Source organism: Talpa occidentalis, unplaced genomic scaffold, assembly GCF_014898055.3.
Source record: "Talpa occidentalis isolate TD23 unplaced genomic scaffold, MPIMG_talOcc4v2.1 talOcc4.9, whole genome shotgun sequence".
Classification (NCBI taxonomy): domain Eukaryota; kingdom Metazoa; phylum Chordata; class Mammalia; order Eulipotyphla; family Talpidae; genus Talpa; species Talpa occidentalis.
In genome coordinates this window covers 32,627,503-32,652,154 of record NW_023605305.1, presented here as the reverse complement: position 1 = coordinate 32,652,154, position 24,652 = coordinate 32,627,503, and the positions used below count along the sequence as shown (strand labels likewise).

The window sequence follows — 24,652 nt, the reverse complement described above, 5'->3', positions numbered from 1 at the left end:
CTTTACAGTATTATTGTGCAGATACAAAAATTAAGACATAGTTCTGGATTTTGCCCTCTGCAGTCAGAGAAAAATCTCCAAAAATAGATTTAGACATATATGAAGACAGATACAAAGGTTTAATGTTCCTTCAAAGTTTAATACTTAGAAATCTGACTGGGGAATTGATGCTACAAGGGGGGCAGGAAGGGAAATGCAGTGGGGAGGGGACACTATGGACTATGGTGGAGGACTGTGGGTGCCTTGGTGGTAGGTGTGGTGTGGTGACACACATCTGAGAAGGTGTGACCCTATACCTCTGAATCAAATTCAGAGGTAACCAATATTACCTCAATAGAAAAAAGCACATATACACAAATTTAAAAAATAAATCACACCTGATTAAAGCTAATGAAAAAATAATTTTTTAAAGGTGGAAATATATATTTAGTTGGGAGTAATGTATGACCTTATTATAACCTTGACCACCAAATCTGAGAAGTCAATCAGCACTAGAAAGGAAACCAAATGCATAAAAATATCCTATGTGTATACTTTCTAATTTTGGTCCTAGGTCACTCTGTTCTCTCACTGACTCCAAAATAAGTAGTTGGTATTTGTGCCCTTCTAAAAATTAGGCCTCAAGAAAAGAGAATCCTATTAGTCCTAAAACTGACCAGTATATCTGACAGAGACAAGATAAAAGTGATATCACAGTGTGAGCTAATTCCCTTATGAGTCTTCCATCAAGTCAAATGGTTTTCAACTTATTTTTAAGCTTTAGGGTCCTTTTTAAAAATCTTAAATGGAAACACAACAGGTAAACAGAAAAAAATGGAGACACTGAGCTGAAGAGAAAGGAATAGAAAAATTCCTCAGCCACTTTCATATTGCCTGGCCCTTCCGCACCATAGCTCCCAAAAGGCAACCACAGAACCTGAGGTACATGGTTTGAAACCAATATATCAGGGGCCAGGTTCCACTCTAACATGACCTCTAACAATAGCAAAACCTGAGCTCACCTGAGACCAACCTTCTTAGGAATATTTCTCCTAAAAAACATGCAACTGCAGAGCAAACAAGAACAACTGATTTTGCCAAATTTACTTTACCCCTACATACACACACACACACACACACACACACACACACACACACACAACACATGCTCTAAACTACATCCAAACCCTTTACAGTTCCACAGAAAGATCACTTAACTTAGAAAAAGGCAAGGCAGAGTCATCACAATGTGTGTGAAGTATGTACGCACTTTTAGCCAAAATTTTGTTTTTGTTTTTGGTTTTTTTCCCCAAATTTTGTTTTCTTACCTCTGCTGGTAGAGGACTGGTAGTTGCTGGCTTGACTGGGTCATGTGACACAGCCAGGGTTCCTGCAGAGGAAGTTCCATTTGTTGTTAATTTGGCTGCATCAGCAACTTCTCCATTAGGCAAGATTCCATCAGCAAACCAAACTCGCCTCTGCTCTCTGGGCTGAGCCACTTGAGGAGCCAGAAAGATAAAACAGACATCAGTGTGACATTGGTAGGGTTTCTGATATCAAAGAAGAGATGGTCACCAATTCCAGATGTACAAAGAAATCACTAATATTTAGCATCTTATAACTATAACAGTACAAAAGTGGTTATAAATTAAAGTACACCTTTAAATATATCCTCTACTTCCATTAACTCATCATGTAAAGATTTAAAATACTTTTTTTAAATAGAGGTCTTAAATATACTTATGATAATGTCACATACTCTGTCCCACTTCACTGACAAAAAACTAAGGAAGGTGTTTAAAGTGCCTAGGAAATAAACAGCAAGTGAAAAATATCTAGTAAAAGACATCCACATCTGATGTTTCCTCAGGAATTAAATATCTGGAAAAGTGATATGGTAGATACGGCATTTTTAAAGGGCAAGAAACCCTGAAGAATGTTAAGAATTATTAATTAACTAATAAAGGAAGAGTTAGCATAGATATGTAAGAATTGGGTAGTAAAGTGACCAGATCTTTGATTAAAGTGTAACTGAAGAAGAAAAAGACTGATTTGGTTGTGCAAAAGTAGTTTGCATTTTAGTAAAAGGACAAAGGAAAAGCTAGAAAGCTGAGTCTGATGAAATGATCTCTTTAAATCCAGTTTTGGATATCAATTCAAACAACCAAAACAAAGAGACTAGGGAAGAACAACAAAAACAACAACCGAAGTAAAGAGAATTAAGATTTTAAGAAAGTTTGAATTCATAAAATACAAGGTGTATGACTAAGGGACGATCTGGAAAGAGAGAATATAGGGGAAGATATGATAATATTGATAGAAGTCTTCGATATTCAAAAGGGGAGGAGGGCTACTTAGCAAGGGAAGGGAAATATTACTAGTCAAAAGATAAAATCAATGAAGGAAGACTGATTTTAATTATCAAGGGAAACTTCTTGACAAGATCATCTAAAAGAAATACAGTAATTATTATTCTTACTATTCATAAAACCCTGAATTTATAAAGTACCTTTCATCTGACAATATCATAATCATAAAGATATAAACTAAAACAAGTTGAACCTGTATTTTCTACCTATGATATGATATAATTAGAATAATAGTTCTGCATTTTATAAAGGTCCATGTACCTAACACATTATTTTCATACGGATAGATTAAAAATGAAGAGAAAATAGCAACGTATATTCTAAAAAGCAATAGTAGAATGGGCTGTTCAGAAGGAAGAACTATCACACTCACCACTTACTAAACTTCTACAGAGAACGTTAAGATAGACATGAAGCTAGGATTTTACAGGCAGACTTCAAATTCTATCTCTCTTTTCAAGTATAAGCAGTGTAAATACTCCATTCTTAAGTTGAAGAGGGGATTGGCATATTTTTAGAAGAGCCTCCAAAATATCAGGCAACACAATATTATTCTTTACTTGCCCAGAATAGTCTTGACACATTTCTCACCTTGTTCTTCCACTTTAATAACCACCCAAAGGTACTTATCTGCAGTGTTTTAAAGACTTGTGCTGTAAAATCACATCAGCACCTTTTCAGAGGAAGTTGGTGAAGAAAAGAGAGAGAATAGCACATGATCCCCTACCTTCTGCTCCAGGGTGCTTTAAAACTCCCACAGGTACCATCACAGTGGGAGGTGGAGAGCTCAGGGCTCCTGAAGCCTGAGCTTGCTGCAAGGGAGGGATAGTAGAACAGTATTCAGCAGGATTGTTAGGGTTAGGGCTCTGGCTTGAGGCACTCATCATGTTCTCCCAGGCTTGAGCTAAACAAATACAGACACAATCAATGTGAATGGATTGCAAAATATGGACATCAGACCTCCATAATAATGGGTAAATAATGTAGCTCCTCCTCATTAACACTTACAGTATGCCTCTTTTCCAGCTACTGAAAATATCAAGGAGACAGATGATTTTATTCAATAAAGGAGACCACTTAGTTAAGCAAATGATTTGGAAGTAGCAAATACATGATACTTCCAATACAGCCTGACAGCAAATAGGTCTGAGGTTAATGACTAGGACCCTCGTTTCTTTAAAGGAGACCATACATTCCCTTTAAAGGGAGTGAAACATAAAACTTATTAAGGAAATGCAAAGGGAGTAGCATATAGACATTGGTGGGCAGGCAAGTTTCATATTCAATGCATTTTATAAAATTCTATCAAAAATCAAAATCAGGGACTCAAACAGGGTAACTATTGTATAATATTTTTGTTTCATTTCTAGATTTTTAGGCTCTTCTTGGTTGAGGTAAAATCTTATTTGAAATTCTGAGGCCTAAAGTTCAGGAGAATACATCTCCACATTTTTGTGAATTCTGCTTTTGTGTTATGAGCCTGTGTAAAAGTATTCAGCAAAAACAACCATTTCACATGTTTGGTGTGTCTCAAAAGCACAGGACCCATTTGAACATGAAAATGTGTCAATGTCATATAAGTGCCATCAACCAATATGAATGATCACAAATGTGTTAAGATTCTGTTTACAATATTACTAACTAAATCTGGACATATCAACTACAGTATTTAAAGTAAATAGGATGAAAGGTGCTACAGAAATGACAGCAAATTTGATCTTCTCGGTTCAGATAATATCACATGCTCAGGAATAGAAACCATTCAATTTCTTGAGCATCTTTTTAAAAAATCTCATTTAACATGAAAGAATGATCTATAAGATTTTGAATACTTGTTATCTCCATACTGCAGAACAAGGTTAGAAACAACAGCTATGTTCTTTTGAAAGCACTGGCAGGAAGAAAGGAGGAAGAGAAAAGGAAAAAAGGATAGGGAACACTGAAAAGCATCAAATTAAATATTCACTAAAAGACTGGGCTAAGCCATGCAAGAGGAAAGACGCTGGAAAACCCAGGAGGAAAGTAGATTATTTTAGGATCCCTTGTTAAGGGCATCCTTAGCTTAATAAAAAGTATTCCATATGAATCCTCTGCCATTTCCTTCATCTTTATCTATGTCAAGTTTTTTTTTTTTTTAAAAAAGCTATCAAGTTGGAAGACCTCATCAAATAAAGGAGGTATTGGGCACTGTAATTAAGCAGCATGCTCTTATCTGTGGATATAGGTCCAAAAAAAGAAAGCAGGAATAAAAATAAATTGAGCTACTGAGTGAAAAAACCACCATCTAAAAAGTGACCCTTAAGAGCAGAATGAGTCATATTTGATCAAAATTGTAAGAATTCAGAAATGGGAGGAAACTGAGTGGATCACAGGAGATTAGAACAGATCAGATTAACTGACATGCAATAGGTTAATAAGCCAGCAACAGGAAAACATCACTATGAGCAATGCAGACAGACAGGGCAGGAGGGGCCTTGAGCAGAGAAGTTCCAGCCTCCAGGAGGTACAGTATCCTGAACAGGCAGCAGTGCTATCCAAGTTCAATCTTTTATGACTGCTAGTAATTGTTCTGGCAACATTACAAAAGATGCACCCAAAGAGAAAATACAATAGCCCAAATATAGTCCCGATCAATCTTATTGTATCTCTTTACAAGAATACTATTTTTTTTAACTAAATTGCCCTGTATTCATTCCCAGCCCCACACAAGAGGAATACTGAATAAGCTATACTTGCCTTCTCCTGGCCATTCTTTTACCACATAACTAAATTAAAAATCATTATTCTCACAGCGAAATGTAAGTACTTTTAAGGAGACAACTGATAGAAAAAAGAAATTTTCTAATTAATCCTAGAAACTAAAATATTTATTTAAAGCTAGCTGATTGAAACAAGGTGTAAGGATATATTCTAAGTTCATAAGTTCTTTCCTAGAAAAAGATAGCTTCACTTAAAATAAAAACTTGAGCCCCATTTTAATATTTCATTATCTAAGTGATGAACAGTCCCTACCCCCATCCCACTCTGATCATTTCACAGGAACATTATCAGTCACATAACACCAAATTTCCACAAGGCTTTCCACTCTTTCTGCAAAACTTACCTGACTTTAGCATTCATGCATTAAATTAAGTATGGGAATTCTGAGATGCTAAGATATTTTCAAAACCTGAAAATTCAGCTCAATATTTTCAGTTAAATTATGATAACTGAGAAGGTAAGCAACTTGTACAGAAAGGCGGGAAAAAATAGTAGCCTTTTCATGGGAATTCTCTTGCTCATAGTAACTGTGAATTCGACCTGTTTTAATACTTACCATTCATTAGCACTGAATGGCAGATTACACATACTCTAGCTTCCTTTCTGTCCATATATAAGAGTTTACATTTCAGGCTACAGCAGGAAGCACAGAAAACCTGAAGGAAAAAAGAACAGTACAAAATGACCAAACCGATACTGACTGACAGGGAAATTTATTACTATAATACTAAAAACTTCGAATGAAAATGTAATGAGGAAGTTGGACATCGGACTCATTTCAAAAGCAAGAGTGAGATAACAAGTGTCAATGGTAATGTTGGCTGAAAAGAAAAATCCCTTAGTCAAGAACACAAAGCAGGGCCTCCCCCGTGACGCAGCGGTTGAACGCTGGGTTGCGAAGCTGCCCGCAGCCTCTGCAGCGCCAGTTCAATCCCCGGCTGCTCCCTGGCCACCTGAGGACGGTCCTACATGGCGCACAGACCTCTCCTGCCTCCCGCTGCTCCCCTCAGCAGTGTACTTCGTCAGTCTGCCTGTTCTGCTCCCTGCTCTGGTTCTGGTGAATTCTCTCGCCCTCCCGCACTTCTGACTATACCCAGTGCTTGTGTGAATAAATAAATAAATCTTAAAAAAAAAAAAACACAAACACACAAAGCAAATGGGGGGAGGGGAGAGATCTGAGCTGCCCTCAGGTAAAATTCCTACTTGCATTATCACATACCATAAACACAAAAAGATGGTTATAGCTGCTATTTCTGGGCACAATGAAATAAACAGAGATTGGGAATTTTCAGTTTTAATTTCTGTATTTTACTATCTGTATGCATGGAATAATAACGGTATCAGCTGGTTTGCTACAGAAGTCAGTAAAGATAGAAACGTACATCTCAATTCAATCATAAAAAAAGTACAGTCATAGTTACAGGAAATCAGAGCAGGGAACCAAAATTAGTCATGCCAGTTTCCAGCAATTTATTTCCACCTTCCAGGGTTGATTCTGAAACTTTCACTATCTTCCTTCCACACTAAACAGCAAGAATCTCCCTATCGCTCAATGCTGCTATGGCAATGCCTTAAATAAAGTAGATAATGTTTGCTTACTGCTTCTTAAATTAGCAAAAATTATTACACAAATGTATGACTGAAGAAACTAACATTAATGTGCATTTACCCTGGAAGGATTGTGCTATAACACACCCAAATTCACAACTTTAACAACAACAAACACATTTAAAGCAGTTTATAATTAATAGGGACTTTAAGTTTTACAGCCAAATGGTTATGGATTACCTTAAATGACAGGATTGATATAATCTGCCTAATGATTTAGAATGCATATGCTATATAATGTTTAAACCAGCTAAACACTGGTTTAAAGTTCAATATGTGTTCAGACAATTTTCTTTAATGTGGTGCTTCTGGGGCCCAATCTCAACTTTAACATTCACTTGCCAAGTAACTTTATTAGAATAATTTAAACTGTCTGAGCCAAGTTTTTCTCATGTGAAATTGAAATGTTAATATCAGTCTCTTAAGATTTTTATGAGAGTAAAATATTACTATTATAGGTACTAAATGTACAAAATTTTATACATTCATTTCCTTTTCCTTTATTTCCTTTTCCTTTTTAAAACTTCCCACTAATGGCTTTCCACATAACAAATCCTACTGCCAAATTTACGAACAAGTTCTATAAGTTTTTGCAATTATTTTTAAAGACTATTTTTCTAGAACAGTTTTAGGGTCACAGCAAAACTGATTAGAACATACACAGATTTTCCATATATTCTTTGTTGCCAAATATCCCTAACCTCTGCCAATATCAACCTCCCCTACCTAGGAGGTAGATTTGCTACAACTGATAAACCTGTAATACAATGATACTTCATTGTCAAAGTCCATAGTTTACATTAGGGTTCCCTCTTGGTGTAGTATATTCCATGAGTTTGCACAAATTTATGACATATATTATCCACTATCACAGTAATTAGAGCAGTGTCACAACTCTAGCTCCACACAGTCATTCCTCCCTCTCCAGTAACCCCTACAATTGCTGATCTTTTTATTGTCTCCATAGTTTTGCCTTTTCCAGAAATGTCATATAATTGGAATCATACAGTATGTAGCCTTTTCAGACTAACTTCCTTCACTTAGTAATATGCATCTAAGATTTCTCCTTGTCTTTTCATGGGCTTGATAGCTCATTTTTTTCTTAGAACAAAATAATATTCCATTGTCTGGGTATACCAGTTTATTTATCCATTTACCTACTGAGGAACATCTTGGTTGTTCCCAAGTTTTGGCAGTTATGAAAAAAGTCACTATAAATATCCATGGGGAGGTTTTTGTGTGGACATACACTTTCCACTCATTTGTACAAGTATCTAGCAGTACAACTGCTGGCTCATATAGTAAGTCTGTTTGTCTCTGTAAGAAAGTGTCCAACTTTTCCAAAGTTGTGGTACCATTTTTCATTACCACCAGTAGTGAATGACAGTTCCTGTTCCACGTTTTTGGTATTGTCAATGTTCTGGATTTTGGTCATCCTTATAGGTATGTGGTGGTATCTCACTGTTTTAATTGCATTTACCTTATGACATAGTAGACATTTATTCATAAGTTTATTTGCATCTATAGCTCTTCCTTGATGAGATGTCTGATAAGGTCTTTTGTTCATTTTTAAATTGGGTTGTCTGATTTCTTGTTTTCAGTTCTTTGTATATTTTAAGTAACAGTTCCTTATTAGAAGTGTCTTTTGCAAATATTTTCTCCCAGTCTGTAGCTTATATTTTCATTCTGTTGACAGTCTCTCACAGAACATAAAATTTTTATTTTAATTAAATCCAATTTACCAATTATTTTTGTCATGGATTGTGCTTTTGATCTCCTATCTATAAAGTTATCACCAAAACCAAGGTTATTTAGATTTTCTGCTTTTGTATTTTGGTCTATTATTTTGAACGGATTTTTGTATAGAGTGTAAGGTCTGTGTCTCAATAATTTTGTTGCATGTGGATGTCAAGTTGTTCCAGTACCAGCTGTTGAAAAACAATCTTTTCTCTGTTGTATTGTCTTTCTTCCTTTGTCAAAAACAAACTGATGACATTTATGGGGGTCTATTTCTGGGTTCTCTATCCTGTTCCACTAATCTATTTATCTACTCTTTAACCAACACCAAAATGTCTTATTGTATCTTTATAGTAAATGTTGAAGTAGGGTAGTGTTAATCCTCCAACTTTGTTCATTTTCACTACTGTGTTGACTATTAACTTTCAAAATAATTTGTCAATATCCACAAGCTCTCTTGCTGAGATTTTGATTGCGACTGCATCAAATCTAGAGATCAAGTTGGAAAGAACTGACATCATGATAATACAGTCTTCTGATCCATGAACATGGAATAGCTCTCTATTTAGTTCTTCTTTGATTTCTTTCATCAGAATTTTGTAGTTTTCTGTATACCTATCTTGTTAGATCTTATACCTATCTTGTTAGATATATCTAAGTATTTCACATTTCATTTTTGGTGTTGCTAATGTAAAAAAGGATTGTGTTTTTAATCTTAAATTCCACTTCTTTATTGCGAATATAGAAGAAACAAGTGACTTGTGGGCTGCAACTGCTATAATCACTCATCGGTTCTAGGAGTAGGTTTGTTGTTTTTTTTTTTTTTTTTAAACAGATTTTCTACATAGGCAATTAATTATGTTATCTGTTAACAAAGTCCAGTTTCTTTTTCCAAATCTATACAAACATGCTTAACAATTTAGTCAGGGCCTCCCCGGTGGCGCAGCAGTTGAGCGCTGGGTTGCGAAGCTGCCCGCAACCTTTGCGTCGCCGGTTCGATCCCCGGCTGCTCCCCGGTCACCGAAGGAGGGTCCCACATGGCGCGCAGACCTCTCCTGCCGCCCGCTGCTCCCCTCAGCAGTGTCCTTCGGTCCTTCTGCCTGCTCTGCTCCCCGCTCTGGCTCTGGTGAATTCTCTCACCCTCCCGCGCTTCTGACTGTACCCAGTGCATGTATAAACAAAACAAACAAACAAGCAGACAAATAAATAAATGGAACATGCCTCTATTAAAAAAAAAAAAAAACAATTTAGTCAATGGCAATGCTACATGGAAGATGGTGGTCCCAATAGGTTATATCATATAGCCTACGTATTACATTTAGATTTTTGTAATCACACTCCATGATAGTCACACAGTGACAAAACCACCCAAACATGCATTTCTCAGAACGCAGCTCTATGGTTAACACATGAGTATGCATTCTTTCTTTCTTTTTCCTATTTTACTGCATTAGGTAGGAATTCCACATGTAGAAACACAGTGGCAAAACAGTATACCCTTGCTTTATTCCTGATCTTCAGGGGAAAGCTTCAAGTTCCCCACCACTAAATATGATGTCAACTATAGATTCTTTGTAGATGTTCTTTATGAAGTAAAGCCCCCTCTATTCTTAATTGATGGAGTTTTTCGTTTATCATTATCAGCACGAGATTTTGCCAAATGTCTTTTTTGCATCTGTTGATATAATTGTGTGGTTTTTATTCTTTAGCTGTTGATGTGGTAAATTATATTAACTGATTTGCTAATCTATTTCAGAAGACAGAAGCAAAGGGACTACTTCCTAACTCATTTTATGAGGCTAGCATTACACTGATACCAAAGACAGTTCAAGAGAAATAGAGACCAATATCCCTATGAACACTGATGCAAAAAGTCATCAACAAAATACTGAGTTCAGCAGACTATAAAAAGGATTGCTACCATGACTGAGTAGAATTTAACACTGGAATGCAAGGATAGCTCAGCATAGAAATGTCTATCAGTATAAGGTACCACATTAATAGAATGGGTGGGGAGAGAATCCACATGATCAATTCCACACAGAAAAAACACTTAAACGTCAATATCTTTGCATGACTAAAAACTCAACGAACCAGGAACAGAAGGAAACTACCTTATAAAACAAGGGTCACATAATAAGAAACCCATAGCTGACATCATATACAGCAGTGACAGACAGAAAATGTTTCCTCTAAGATAGAATATGATGAGGATGTATGCTACTTGTATACTTGTATTGCTACTCGTACTTGCACTCAAATTTAGTATTAGACATTTAGCCAGGAGTTAGGCAGGAAAACCAAATAAAAGGCATTCAATAGAAAATAAAGATTAGGAATAATAATAAAAAACACAACAAAACAAAAATAAACAGATAACTATAAATCAGAGACATTCTGTGGGGGAGGGAGGGGAGGAGGATCAAAATGAGGGTGTGGGAAGAGCACGAGGGACTATGGTGATGGTGCACTGGTGAGCTGGTGGGGGAAATTCTATGGGGACTACACCTGGGTAAGGAAAGCAAACATTGTTTTAAAAAAAATGAACAATGATGTAAAATATATATAAATGAATTTTTTAAATAAATAAATAAAGATTAGGGCCTCCCTGGTGGTGAAGGGGTTAAGGTCTCGGTGCTATCAAGCTATTGCCAGCACCTGCAGCATGAGTTCAATCCCCAGACAGGCACAGCAGACCTCTCCTGTCTCGCCAACTGCTCCCCTCCACAGTGTGTTTCCATAGATCTGCCTGATCTGCTCCCCACCTTGTCTCTAGTGAATCCTCTCAGCCCCTTTACCTCTGGTCTACATCCCAGTTCTTACATACTTAAATAATAAATCTTTCTCAGCTCTCAGAGATGATAAGAAAATAATACAAAAATCACTATAAAAAAATGATCACCACAGTGTTAACTAATATATATTTATCTTGATCACTGTGTTGTATATATGTGAAACCAGTATGTTACATGTCAATTATACCTCAATATAACAAAACAAACAAAATACAGACCTGGGGAACCTTAAACCATATATCAAAATGACAGAATCCAGGGCCTCCCTGGTGGCGCAAGGGGTCTTTAAGACGCAACCTACAAAGCTATCCACAGCATGAGTTTGATCTCTGACCAGGGGGCTACCCTGCATTAGGTAGCAGACATGGTGCAGCAGACCTCTCCTGACTCGCCCGCAGCTCCCCTCAGCAGTGTTTCGGTACATCTGCCTGTTCTGTTTCTCACTGTCTTTAGTGAATCCTCTCACCTCCCCCCCCCCCAACACCTCTGGCCTTTACCCCAGCTCTTGTATGCATAAATAATCTTTAAAGAAAAAAGGATAGAATCGGGCCTCCCCGGTGGCACAGCGGTTGAGCGCTGGGTTGCAAAGCTGCCCACGGCCTCTGCAGTGCCGGTTCGATCCCCGGCTGCTCCCTGGCCACAGGAGGAGGGTCCCACATGGCGCGCAGACCTCTCCTGCCGCCTGCTGCTCCCCTCAGCAGTGTGCTTCGTCACTCTGCCTGCTTTGCTCCCCGCTCTGGTGAATTTTCTCACCCTCCCGTGCTTCTGACTGTACCCACTGCTTGTATAAATATTTTTTTTTAAAAAAAAAGGATAGAATCCAGTCTACAGAGGTAACAACCTATATTATCCCAACTATAAGACATTCTGAAAAACACAAAACTATTACACAAGGACAGTAAAAAAGATCAGTGGTTATCAGAAAGAGGGAGGAGGAAGAGTGAGATACATAGATGAGACACAAGAGACTTTTAGAGCAATACAACTATTTTATGACACTATAATAGGATATATAATATGCATTTACTTATCAAAGCCCCCAGAACTGTACAATACAGATGGAACTCTAATGTAAACTGCAGTGCATATTTCTTTTACAGAACTTTAGTTAATAACAATATACCAATACTGGTTCATCAATTTTAACAAATGTACCACATTAGTGCAGGTGTTAATAATGGGGAAGGCTACAGGGTGGAGGGGGATGTATATGGAAACTCTGTACTATCTGCTCAATATTTCTGCTCTAAAAAATGAGTTATTAATTGGAGGTGTGAACCTATTCCTCTTAATCATACAGTGATTTTAAAAAATTGTTATTCCACTTTAAATAAATCTTAAAAAATGGGTAATTTTTAATTTTTTAAATTTTATACATTTTTTACATCATTTTTCATTTTTGCACAATGTATGCATTTTCATCTTGGTTATAATCCCCATACAATTCCCACCCCCCGCCTTGTTTTGATCATACTCCTTCCTCTCCCCCCTCGACTCCCAGTAGTGTGTCTCTGGTTTATAGTTGCTTGTTGATATTGATTTTTACTTTATTATAATTAGGTTTTCTCCTGGTCCTTTATTTAAGTTTTCTAAATTCCTGCTATGAGTGAGACCATCAGTATTTTTCTTTTTCTTTCTAGCTTATTTCGCTGAGCATGATCCCATCCAGCTCCATCCATAGAGATGTCTAGGGAGGTAGACTAAGGATACTGTAGAGGGAGGCAGGAGGTCAAAATCATTCAAGACACAAATATTACTATTGTTTTTTTAAAAATACCAGTCCTGAGCCTCCCCAGTGGCGCAGCGCTTGAGCGCTGAACTGCAGAGCTGCCAATAGCCTCTGCAGCACCAGTTCGATCCCCGGACGGCCGGCGAGGGTCCTACAATGGCATGCAGAATTCTCCTGCCACGCCCTTTGTTCCCCTCAGCAGTGTGTTTTCGTCAGTCTGCCTGTTCTGCTCCCTGCTGTGGCTCTGGTGAATTCTCTCACCCTCCCACACTTCTGACTGTACCCAGTGCTTGTAAAAAATAAATGAATCTTTTAAAAATAATAATACCAGTCCTCTTCATCCTATCTCAAAATATGCATTTATTCTCAATTTTAAATTTGAAGTTATCGTTAATGTATTTCAATTTTTTAAAGTATTTTCTACTTAAGCTAAAAATATGGTATGACACAAATATCAAACTACTACTACATAGTTCTGTGATATATCTTTCTAAATACAATACTCTTGACTTTATTGCATAATACTAATTCAAATTAAAAGCATAGTTAGAAACTGCCTATAGTCTGCTATTTTATAAATATGCATATAAGATTACAAAGTATATAAATAGGAGCAAAGTATAATTATAAAATATAAAATTATATAATTTATAAATGTTCAGTATATGTCAAATAGTTGTAAGGGGGAACCTTTCAATATTAAAAATTAATCTAGATCATTTTTCAATATGCCACTTTGGCATAATGGATGTCATCACAGTTTTTTAAAAATTACAAGTGAGGGCCTCCTTGGTGGTGCAAGTGTTTATGCCTTAGCACTATGAAGCTATCGGCAGCCACTGAAGCATAAGTTCAATCCCCGGCCAGGGGGATAACCCACACAGTGCAGCAGACCTCTCCTATCTCACCCTGCTCCCCTCAGCAGTGTATTTCAGGAGATCCTCCTGCTCTGCTCCCCACTCTGTCTCTAGTGAATCCTTTCACCATTGCTGCCCCCTGCCACCTTTGGCCTAGACCCCAGGTCTTGTATGCATAAATAAAATAAACCTTTAAAAAATAAATAAAAATTAAAAATTTTAAGTGATGAAGATCATGTGTGCCTAAAGGGACCTTGAAGAAATCAGTACTGAAAATGATCAAGAAAGAAATAGTAATTGCAAAATAAAACCTTCAATGCAGTTGACTTAACCTTGATAAACAGCATTCCAGTCTGAGATGACTTCCACAAAACACACTTTTCAGTCAAGTATACAAAGTGACCTCAGTTAATCAGTAAGTTTAATAATAATATTATAGAGATAAATCAGTGCTGGCACAAATCTTTCAGTTTCCTTTAATTTCTTTTTTTTTTTTTTTTAACATAGAGGTTCACCCAGCTTTCAGAACTTCAAAGTGTAAACAAGCCCAGAGCTTTATCATACTCATTCTGGTGCTCTTTTCCACACTACCCCTCCTACAGTTCTCTTCTCTGTTCTATTTAAACCACTAATACAGTAAAAATTTACCTATTCTGAATTATACTTTTTAAGTAAAAGTAGAAAAAATAATCTGAATAAACTGGAATGGTTTACTTTACTTTACTTTACTCTCACTAAATCTCTCTTCATTCAATTACTTGGCACCCATGTCCTTTTCCTACTTTGTGGTTCAAGACAATCCTGCTAACTTTGCTTGGCTCCTCCCTCACTTCAGAGCACCAATCTCTAGGCATTACCGTCTTCCTTAAAAATTCAAAAACGTAAATTCTCAATTCTTTACCTTTACCTATGCTCCAAACCAATACTTAACCAAAGACAATTACTTATATTTCCAATTCCAGAAAGCAATTCGAGTACAGATAAATTTTGTTGCTAGGTCCAGTGCAGTAAAAAGAACATGAAGCTTAGGAGTTGGACAGATTTATGTCAGCATTATTGTAGTCTCATTTATAAACTGAGAATTCAGGCAACTTGCTTTCTGAGACAAATTTTTCACACTAACTGTATTTCAGAGAATTGAAATGTCAGATTAGACAAGCTTAGCATAAAATGGAAATATTAAAAAAATGTTATTCTTATCTTTCACACCCTCCCAAACACAAAATAGCTAAGTTATAAGTATCAATACAAGAAGTTTTACTTTTTTTAAGGTTATTTTAACATCTACTTCTATTAGATTAATAGGTAAAAAATAAGAGTTAATAACCAGGTACCTATTAAATAATAACTGGCCACACCAATGACATTAGTGGATAGAATATGACAGTCTTGCAAATGACCAAATAAACAACAATTTTTTTTTAATTCCCACTTTTGGAAAATTCATCTTTCCTCTTAAACTCAATGGTTTTCTTAGGTTTTCAAAGTCATACAATCAAATAAAAAGGATTAAGATAATCATGGTAAATGGAACTTGAATAACCATAACTTCTAGAATCAGTGATTTCTACAGGAAAGTAAAACAGATATAAAGTAATGGTGGTAATTTGAATTACAGGGCACCTTTTGGAGAAGGTGCTCTGTTCTCTCTGTTCTTTAATTTCTTGCCTATCATCCAGGAGAGGTAAGGATTATGCCACTATATGTAATAAGTATCTAATTAATAATGTATAAAATCATAAGATAATTACCAGTTTGTTAAACATTTTCAAGTGTGACATAATTTTCCAATTAACAGAAGAATGGAATCTAGATGTCTTAATCTCCATTATAGCAATATAGAAATATACTGCAATATTTCATAAATATTTTACTTTCATAAATTCTGATATTATATAAATTCATAATTATTTTATTTTCTACTTAATTACTTTAAGCCAAGATGAACATAATAATGATAATAGCTACTTTGTATCAAGAGCTGAATATAAGCCATATTCTATGATAATTTCCCATGGTTTTCTATTTCTTCTTTTATATTCAAGTATATTTTTATCTTGACCAATTCATCTATAAAATGAATTTATCGCCCCCTCCCTACCACTAATTCTCTGTGTTCTGATATGATTCCACTTTCCTCATATACTTTAGAACTCTGCTCCATAAGTTATATCCACCTTTATATTAACTCCCTTGCTCAGTAATACTTTTCTGTATGACCTTCCTGATAACCTCTGCCATTCTTGGAAAAATTAAGCTCTCAATCCTTTAGAAATCAATAATTCTAAAGTATTATGCTCACACTTCTAGTATGAATGAGGAGATGAGCTAGGGGAGCAATTTGAACAGAGGGAACAAGTACTAGCTTTAAAGCTGTGTGACCCTGGGCATAGTCCTTGAATCTCAGATTCTTGATCTGTCAAACAGGAAATACAAACAACTCATTTGTCCAAGACTGTGATGAGGATTATAGGGAATGAATATAAAGCACAAAAAACCAATACTTTAATATACTGCATTATAGTTTGTTATGGGATGGTCTGAATATGTCTACTCAGATCAGTGGTTCACAATTTTTTTGGGGGTGGGGGAAAGTATTTTTTAAGAACTCCTAGAAATTCAAACACTTTTCTCTCCCCTAACTGAAATCAATGTCTGTTTATAAATTCCATTAAGTTATGACTCTCTATATCTCTGAATCGCTGATATCTAGGCCAAAACCTTTATATATTAAATGTTTAATTTATGCTTGTTACAGTAAAGAGAATAGAAATTAAGCTGTAGAAATTAAGTACAGAAATTACTGGATATGCTTAATTTCTACTGGAACAAATATTATTTTATAAATTCACATTGTTATATTCTCAGTGTAACCTAATTAATTTAATGCCTAGAAAAAATGTTTTCATTCATAAGCCATTTTCTTCTGAGGGGCTCAAGGATCTTTACAGACATTATCTCATCAATCCTTACAACATCCCTGAGGTAACTGGAGATGGAATGGGGAAAAAAAGATGGAATATGAATTCATAATCCACATGAATTCATCAAGTAATAATTTCACAAATTCTGTTCAATAAAAATTACATTTAATTTTTTTCATTTTATGTGCATTTTTCCACCATTTTCACCCTGAATCCACCTAAAATACTTATTTACTCATTACATCTGGATATGCTGGTCTGGAGCAAGAGTGTTATTTTTTCATTTGCTTAAGAAAGCAAAATTTTCAGAAATTATTATATATTAAGCAAACATAGAACATAAAAATGGTAAGTCTGGGGGCCACCCTGGTGGTGCACGGGGTTAAGTCTCAGGACTATGAAGCTGTCAGCAGCCACTGTAGCATGAGTTCAATCCCCAGCCAGGGAGCTAACCCACATGGCACAGAAGACCTCTCCTGTCATGCCCAGTGCTCCCCTCAGCAGTGTTTTTCAGTCAATCCACCTGTTCCTCTCCCCACTCAGTCTCTTAGTGAATCCTCTCACCCCCCACAATTCTGGCTTACACCCCAGTTCTTGTATGCATAAATAAATCTTTTTTTTTTAAATGGTAAGTCTAATCTCCTAATAGAAAACCAGATGTTCACGCTACTGACAGATTTATTTCAAGAGCAAAATATTTAGAAATTGGACATATCATTTTCTTCAAATTTTAATGAGACCAACAGCCAGTCACAGTCTTAATGTCTTTCTGATCCTTATCATTTGATTTTTCTGTGTGAGCCCTTGCTAACTGCCCGCTCAGGAACCATTTTCTCCCTTTCCTTAGAGTCTCCCACATGACTGATCTTAGCAGTCTAGGCACTCCTGTTCTCCTTTGTCAATAATTGGTTTAAAATTGCACCTGTGGTCTAGAAGTGGCCGGTAAATGAAAGCTACTGGGGATTCTTTCCTTCCTGATAAGATAGTAACAAGAACAGGCTCTTTTGCCAACCCTGCCCCCCCACCCCATGCAATTTCTTTGTGCTTGGGAAGCTGTCAGCTTGAATCTGATTCTCTGTGCCACTGCCTTGAGACCATGAGGGCAAGACCCAAAGAACATCAGTGATTCTGATTCTGTACCCAGATATAACCTAGTCTCTATCTTCATGCTTCATGTTATGTGAAACAGATGTTATTTTTGTCTAAGTCACTGAATCCCTCTATTCCTTGAAGAGGAAAGCATGTGAATTAATACACAGACAAATAAATCAGGTAAGAAGGGAAGTAGAGATTAATTACTGAGCACTTACATCTATAATCTCAATCTTCACAGCAGTTCAATGAAAATCATTACTTTGTTTTAATGTTTAGATGTTGTTTTGATTAGAAAACAAAGTCTTAATAAAGTTATATAGTAATAGTTGTAACAAAGCTGAAGTCTGAATCTAAACCTGATGCTAAAACTTATATTCTTCTTAAAAATACAAAATCCCCTTTTCTCCTTGTTTATAGCTTTTGTTAAAATACAAACCAGTAAACTGATATGTTAGTAACAGAATCTGGAAGAACTATGGAATAGCCTTTAACTCTATTTTGCCACAAAGTTATATGGGGGAGCAAGCAAAAATATGTGTATTTAAAAAGTTCTAGATGTCTAACAATGACAAAAACCCTACAGAAAAAAATTTAAAAGATACATAATATCCAATTTCTCAAGAATCAAGAAACATGAAGTAAATTACAAGCATTCCTTAAACAGAAAGAATAGCTTCCTGATTTCAAACTAATTCCATTAGCCAAGTATCTTTCAATATAGAAACCACAAAATTAACACTTCCTCAATTCTCATCTCTTCAAGAAAACTGATTCAGTTTAAATCTTGGCCAAAAAATTATGTAACACTAAGAATCAGCAAGGTTATTTTATACTTAGAAATTTACTAGAACTGGGTTTTCAAAAGCTATTTATAATGTCATCTCAACCAGAAGTGTGTTCACCTCATATAGCCTTCAATTTCTAATTGAAAATTAGAGCATTACAAAATGGGCATGCCAGATTTGAAACTGAAACATACAACTTACCTTCCCACATGCTCTGCAATGATGCCTCCTTTTGGTGAATGTAAATCTGGCTTCACATTTCATGCAGTTTGGAGCCTGAGAATCCGGTACCCATACTGGAGCCACCTCACCCAGAGTGGTAAACGGCTTCCTGGCAGAAATTCCAAATTGACCAGCTCTAAGATCATTATCTGGGCTATCTGGAGCTAATGCAAGGCACGGTCTGGATATCCCAGCCTCATAACTTTCTAAATGTTCCCCATTTGTGTCAGCAATAGAGATGTTTCCCAAAGAGGCATTGCACACATTGGTTGCTGAGTTTTCCCCTAATTTTGCTTTCCCAAGGACATCATTTTTGTTTTTAATATTATTTCCACTGTTTGCAGGAAGATCATTTTGTAAATGGTCTGACAATGGCTTTGGAATTTGAAGTTTAAGATTAGAAGGTTGCTTGGGTCTTGCACCACCAAAAGGAACACTGATAGACTGTAAGTTTGCTACTATCTTGGGTGAAGATTGCCCAAGCACTGATGGAACTTGGCTACAGAAATTGTGTAAATAATTTTTCTTCATTAAGTCACCAGTGCTGTTTAAAAGTAGCCCACTCCCTTCTGTGGCTTCATTTCCTCTCTGTTCATAAATATTTGAGTAGCATTCTGACTTGCTCTCCTCTATTTCTTTTTCTTCTGTTACTGAATCTTCTTTGGAGGGTAAAGTCTTTGGAACAAAACAAACTGGGTTCTGCATTCCATAGGAATCACAATTAGATAGAGAATCTGCTGCTGGTGTAGCCATAACAGTGGAGAAATTACGTCCTTCATTTTCATTCACACAAGTTCCTTTTAAATCTAGACCTGCTTCTGCCATTCTACCACACTCTCCACTATCATTATAATTGTCCTCAGATGGATTCATCTGCAGAAATTTCTCATCTTCTTTATTTACTTGGCTGTCATTCATTTCATTTAGTTTAGTCAATTTCCAGTTAGTCATCTCCTGAGATTCAGAGAAATGCTCTGTTATATTAAGAAATTCTGTAGTGTCAAGAATTTCTTCATGTTTACAACCTTCATTTTCATCAGTTCTACCTTCACTGGGCACAAAGTTATCTGAAAGTTGTTCACAGTTATCATCCTTTGCAGACCCATTATGCATGTCTGGTTTGAGAAGCAAAGGTAAACCAGATTGAACAGAATCTTCAGTTGCTGTCTCCTCAGCTGGCTCTTCCTTCATCAAAATCCCCTCATTCAAGTCGGAAAAAGAGTTTGGACTTCCTAGATCTGTCCTTGGAGAGCTGGTTTTGCCAGTGACAACCTCATCTGCTATATAGTTGTCTTGGGTTTTAACAGCAGGGCATCCATCTGTTCCTTGGGATGAGATTACTGAATCAATAGTTAAACCTGTGACTACAGATATGGAGGAGTCTCTACCTATATTTTCACCATCCTTTAATTGTGAAGGAGAACAGACGCAGGCTAGATTATCAGATGAAGTAGTACACAGATGTTTAACAGAATCCCCTTCTGTATTTGGTCTATTCAAGGGATCCATTTGTTTTTCAGAGTTCATATCTTTTTCAGTGGATCCATTCATACTAAAACTGAACTGGTCAGTTTGTCTCTTTTCATTATCCAGTGAACAGCTAAAGGCAGCCATGAGGGATTGACTATTGTAATTATTACAATCCTGCAAATCACTTTGTAATGTCCTTTTATCACAGTTATGCATGACAGCTACAACAAGAACATTCTTCTCATCTGGCAAACAAGCTAGGTTTCCACATTTCTTCTCTCCCACTTCAACAGCACTGCATTGATCATCTCGATTACAGTTCCTCTTAATTAACTGATCTTCTGCAACAGCATTTTCATCAATCCACATTGTGGTGATGTCTGGATTCAGACCACATTCCTGTCCTTTAGCAGAATGGTCGTCTCCCTCTGTAGTCAGAGCAGTTGAATGAGCGAGGGAGAAGACTTTCAGTTGTGGCTGTGACTCATTAGAAACTGCAGATTCATTCACACTGGCCAGTGCAGGGTTAAATGACAGTAGGTGAGAAGGGGGTTCTAGAATCTTATTCCACTTTGTATCCAATAAGATAGGAGAAACTGTTTCATCTGAAAAAAATAATGACAGTAAGTTTGCTGATAATAATGGAAAGGCTACAAGGACTAAGTTAGTCAACTATGTTTGCAAATATACTCAGAAAACAGAATATTCCTAGGCCATTAAGGTTTCTAATTTTTGACTAAGAATAAGAAAATATACTTAGACTGTAGCCTATATCAAATGGTATACCTTAGAACATTACAAACAAGAAAATAATTCTATCTAAATTTAGTAACATGATTTAAGTGGCCCCAGGCTATACTTGGGGGTGGGTAGGAATCAGCAGGGGGTAAGGACTTGGGCTGAACTGGCTGGGAAAGTAGGGGGTTAGGGAGGTGAGGTGGAGAAGACAATGCTAACGTAGAAACAAATAAGAACAGTGAAGAGAATGTAGTAACTGAGTAGGAAAGAAAACAAAGGAAATTTCTGTGGAAACAGAATGCACTATAATCTATATCATGACTGGGATGTAGGTTACATAGATATCTAGTTGTCAAAATTATACATTTAAAATGCCTACATTTTAAGGTATGTAAATAATAAGGCAAGAGTAGATAGAAGTAGAAATAAAACGGCAGCATGCCAATCATTATTGAAGCAAATTCTCACCTTCGTTTTGTTCAAATTCATCTAATACCTTGTCCAGGTTATAAGCTTCTGCTTGGAAATAATTCTCCATCGGTAAGGAAACACCACTCAAGAGACTTGTTTAAACCTAAAGAATAGGTTAAATCTGTATTACAAATTAAGCTATTACAATAGATAGATAAGTTAGAACTGAAACCACAGAAATACAAAGATTTTAGGAGACTACTATAAATAATTGTATAACAAATTGAACTGAGAGGAAATGGGTAAGTTCCTATAAACACACAGTGTACCAAGACAGACACATGAAGAAATAAAAAATCTGGGGCCTCCCTGGTGGCACAAGGGATTAAGGCACAACCTATGAAGCTATCAGCAGCCACTGCAGCACGAATTCGATCCCCGGCCAGGGAGCTACCCACACAGTGTAGCAGACCTCTCCTGACTCGCCCGCTGCTCCCCTCTGCAGTGTATTTCGGTGGATCTGCCTGTTCTGCTCCCCACTCTGTCTCTGGTGAATCCTCTCACCCTCTGCACCTCTGGCCTATACCTCTATTTTTGTATTCTTAAATAAATAAATCTTTAAAAAAAATTTTAAAAAAATTTAAAAATCTGAACAGACCAATTACTAATAAGGAGAGTGAACAATAATTAAAAACCTTCCAACAAGTAAAACTCCAGGATCAGATGGTTTCATTAGTAAATTCTACCACATAAAGAATTAACAAATCTTTCTCAAACTCTTGCAAAAGTTTGAGAAGGAAACAATTCCAAACTCATTTTAGGAGGCCAGCATTATCCTGACACCAAAAAAGGACAAAAACTCTAGAAGATAAGAAAAATCACAACCAATATGCCTAATGAACACAGATGTAAAAATCTAAATATCTTCAACAAGTATTAGCAAACGGAATCCAACAATACATTAAAAGGATGATCATCAGGATGAAGTGGGCTTTATTCTAGGGATGCAAAGATGGGAGGGGGATTCAATATCTACAAATCAATTAATGTGATACACCACATTAACAAAATGAAGGACAAAAACTATCTGATCATTTCAATAAGATGCAGAAAAATCATTTCACAAAATTCAACACCCATTCATGATAAAACCTCTCAACTACCTGAGTACAGAAGGAATGTAGCTCAAAAAAATGAAGGTCATATATGAGAAGCCCACAGCAATAATCATACTCAACTCTAAGAACAGGAAAAAGAAAGGATGACCATTCTTGCCACTTTTATTAAACATAGTACTGGATGTCTTAGTCAAAACAAGAAAAAAGAAATAAAGGGCATCTGAACCAGAAAGGAAGAAGTAAAATTGTCTCTATTTACAGATGACATGATACTATATATTGGAAACCCTGAAGACTCCACCAAAACATTGTTAGAATAATCACACTCAATAAAGTTGCAGGATACAAAGTCAACATATAAAAATCAATCACATTTTTTAAAGATTTATTTTTATTTATTTATGCATACAAGAGCTGGGGTGCAGGCCAGAGGTGCAGGGTGGAGGTGAGAGGATTCACCAGAGACAGAGTGGAGAGCAGAACAGGTGGATTGACTGAAATACACTGCCAAGGGGAGCAGCAGGAGAGACCAGAGAAATCTGCTGCGCCATGTGGGTCAGCAACCTGGCCCGGGATCAAACTCTTGCTGCAGTGGCTTCCAATAGCTTCATAGTGCAGAGACTTAACCCATTGTACCACTAGGGAGGCCCCTGACTGCATTTTTATACTAAAAATTATCATAAAGGGAAATTAAGAAAATAATCCCATTTATAATTATATCAAAAAGAATAAAATACGTAGGAGTAAATTTAACCAAGGAAGTAAAAGATCTATACAGTGAAATCTGTAAGACAAAAGAAATTGAATACAACACAAATAAGTGGAAATGTATTTTGTTTCTTTTTTCTTTTCTTTTTTTTTTTTAAAGATTTATTTATTTATTTATACAAGCACTGGGTATAGTCAGAAGCACAGGAGGGTGAGAGAATTCACCAGAGCCAGAGCGGGGAACAGAGCAGGCAGACTGACAAAATACACTGCTGAGGGGAGCAGTGGGCACTGCAGGAGAGGTCTGCGTGCCATGTGGGACCCTCGCCAGGGGCTGGGGATCGAACCGGCGCTGCAGAGGCTGCAGGCAGCTTCGCAGCCCAGTGCTCAACCGCTGCACCACCAGGGGAGGCCCTGGAAATGTATTTTGAACTCATAGATTAACAGAATTAATATTGTTAAAATGTCCATAAAACAATTACAGATTCAATGCAATCTCTATAAAAAATCCCAATGGCATTTTCCACAGAAATAAACTATCCTAAAATTTGTATGGAGACACAAAAGACCCTCAATAGCCAAAGCAATCTTGAGAAAGAACAAAGTTGATGGCATCATGCTTTCAGATGTAAAACTCTATTACAAAGCTACAGTAACCAAAACAGGATGTTACTATTTTATCATAAAAATAGACATATAAATCAATAGAACACAATACAGAGCCCAGAAACACAATCACACATATATGGTCAACTGAAAACAAGAGAGACAAGAATGTAGGATGAGGAAAGAACAGATTCTTCAATAATAGTCAGGAAAACTGGAAAGTCACATATAAATGAATGAAACAGGCCCACTATTTTACACCTTATGTAAAAATTACTCAAAATGGGGCCTCTCTGGTGGCACAGGCAGTTAAGCGCAGCGCTGTGAAGCTGTCTGCAGCCTCTGCAGTGCTAGTTCTATCCCCGTCAGCCGCGGAGAAGCCCACATGGCAGGCAGACCTCTCCTGTCTCTCCTGCTGCTCCCCTCAGCAGTGTATTTTGTCAGTCTGCCTGTTCTGTTCCCCGCTCTGTCTCAGGTGAATCCTCTCACCCTCCCGCACATCTGGCCTATACCCCAGTTTTTGTATAAATAATCTTTCAAAAAATTACTCAAAATGGATTTAAAACCTAAAACCATACAACTTTTATTTTTTTAAAGATTTATTTTACTTATGCATAGAAGAACTGGAGTATAGGCCAGAGATCAAGGGGTGAGAAGACTCACCAGAGACAGAGTGGGGAGTAGAACAGGCAAATTTACTTAAATACTCTGCTGAGGGGAGCAGCAGGTGAGACAGAAGAG

General features: G+C 36.7%; 1 protein-coding gene across 2 annotated transcripts in view; it reads right to left on the bottom strand.

The window, feature by feature from the left end:
- ZFYVE9 (zinc finger FYVE-type containing 9) overlaps positions 1 to 24,652 on the bottom strand; it is a 112,572-nt gene that overhangs the window by 47,628 nt on the left and 40,292 nt on the right. Inside the window, exons 3-7 of one of the 2 annotated variants that reach the window (XM_037498951.2) lie at positions 21,537 to 21,642; positions 18,840 to 20,935; positions 5,665 to 5,764; positions 3,076 to 3,252; positions 1,308 to 1,477 (exon numbers count right to left, since the gene is read on the bottom strand). In XM_037498951.2, coding sequence (XP_037354848.1) covers positions 1,308 to 1,477; positions 3,076 to 3,252; positions 5,665 to 5,764; positions 18,840 to 20,935; positions 21,537 to 21,606 — 2,613 coding nt within the window. In that variant the 5' untranslated portion in view covers positions 21,607 to 21,642. The remainder of the gene's footprint in view (positions 1 to 1,307; positions 1,478 to 3,075; positions 3,253 to 5,664; positions 5,765 to 18,839; positions 20,936 to 21,536; positions 21,643 to 24,652) is intronic. The other variant, XM_037498952.2, reaches the window with a different exon arrangement.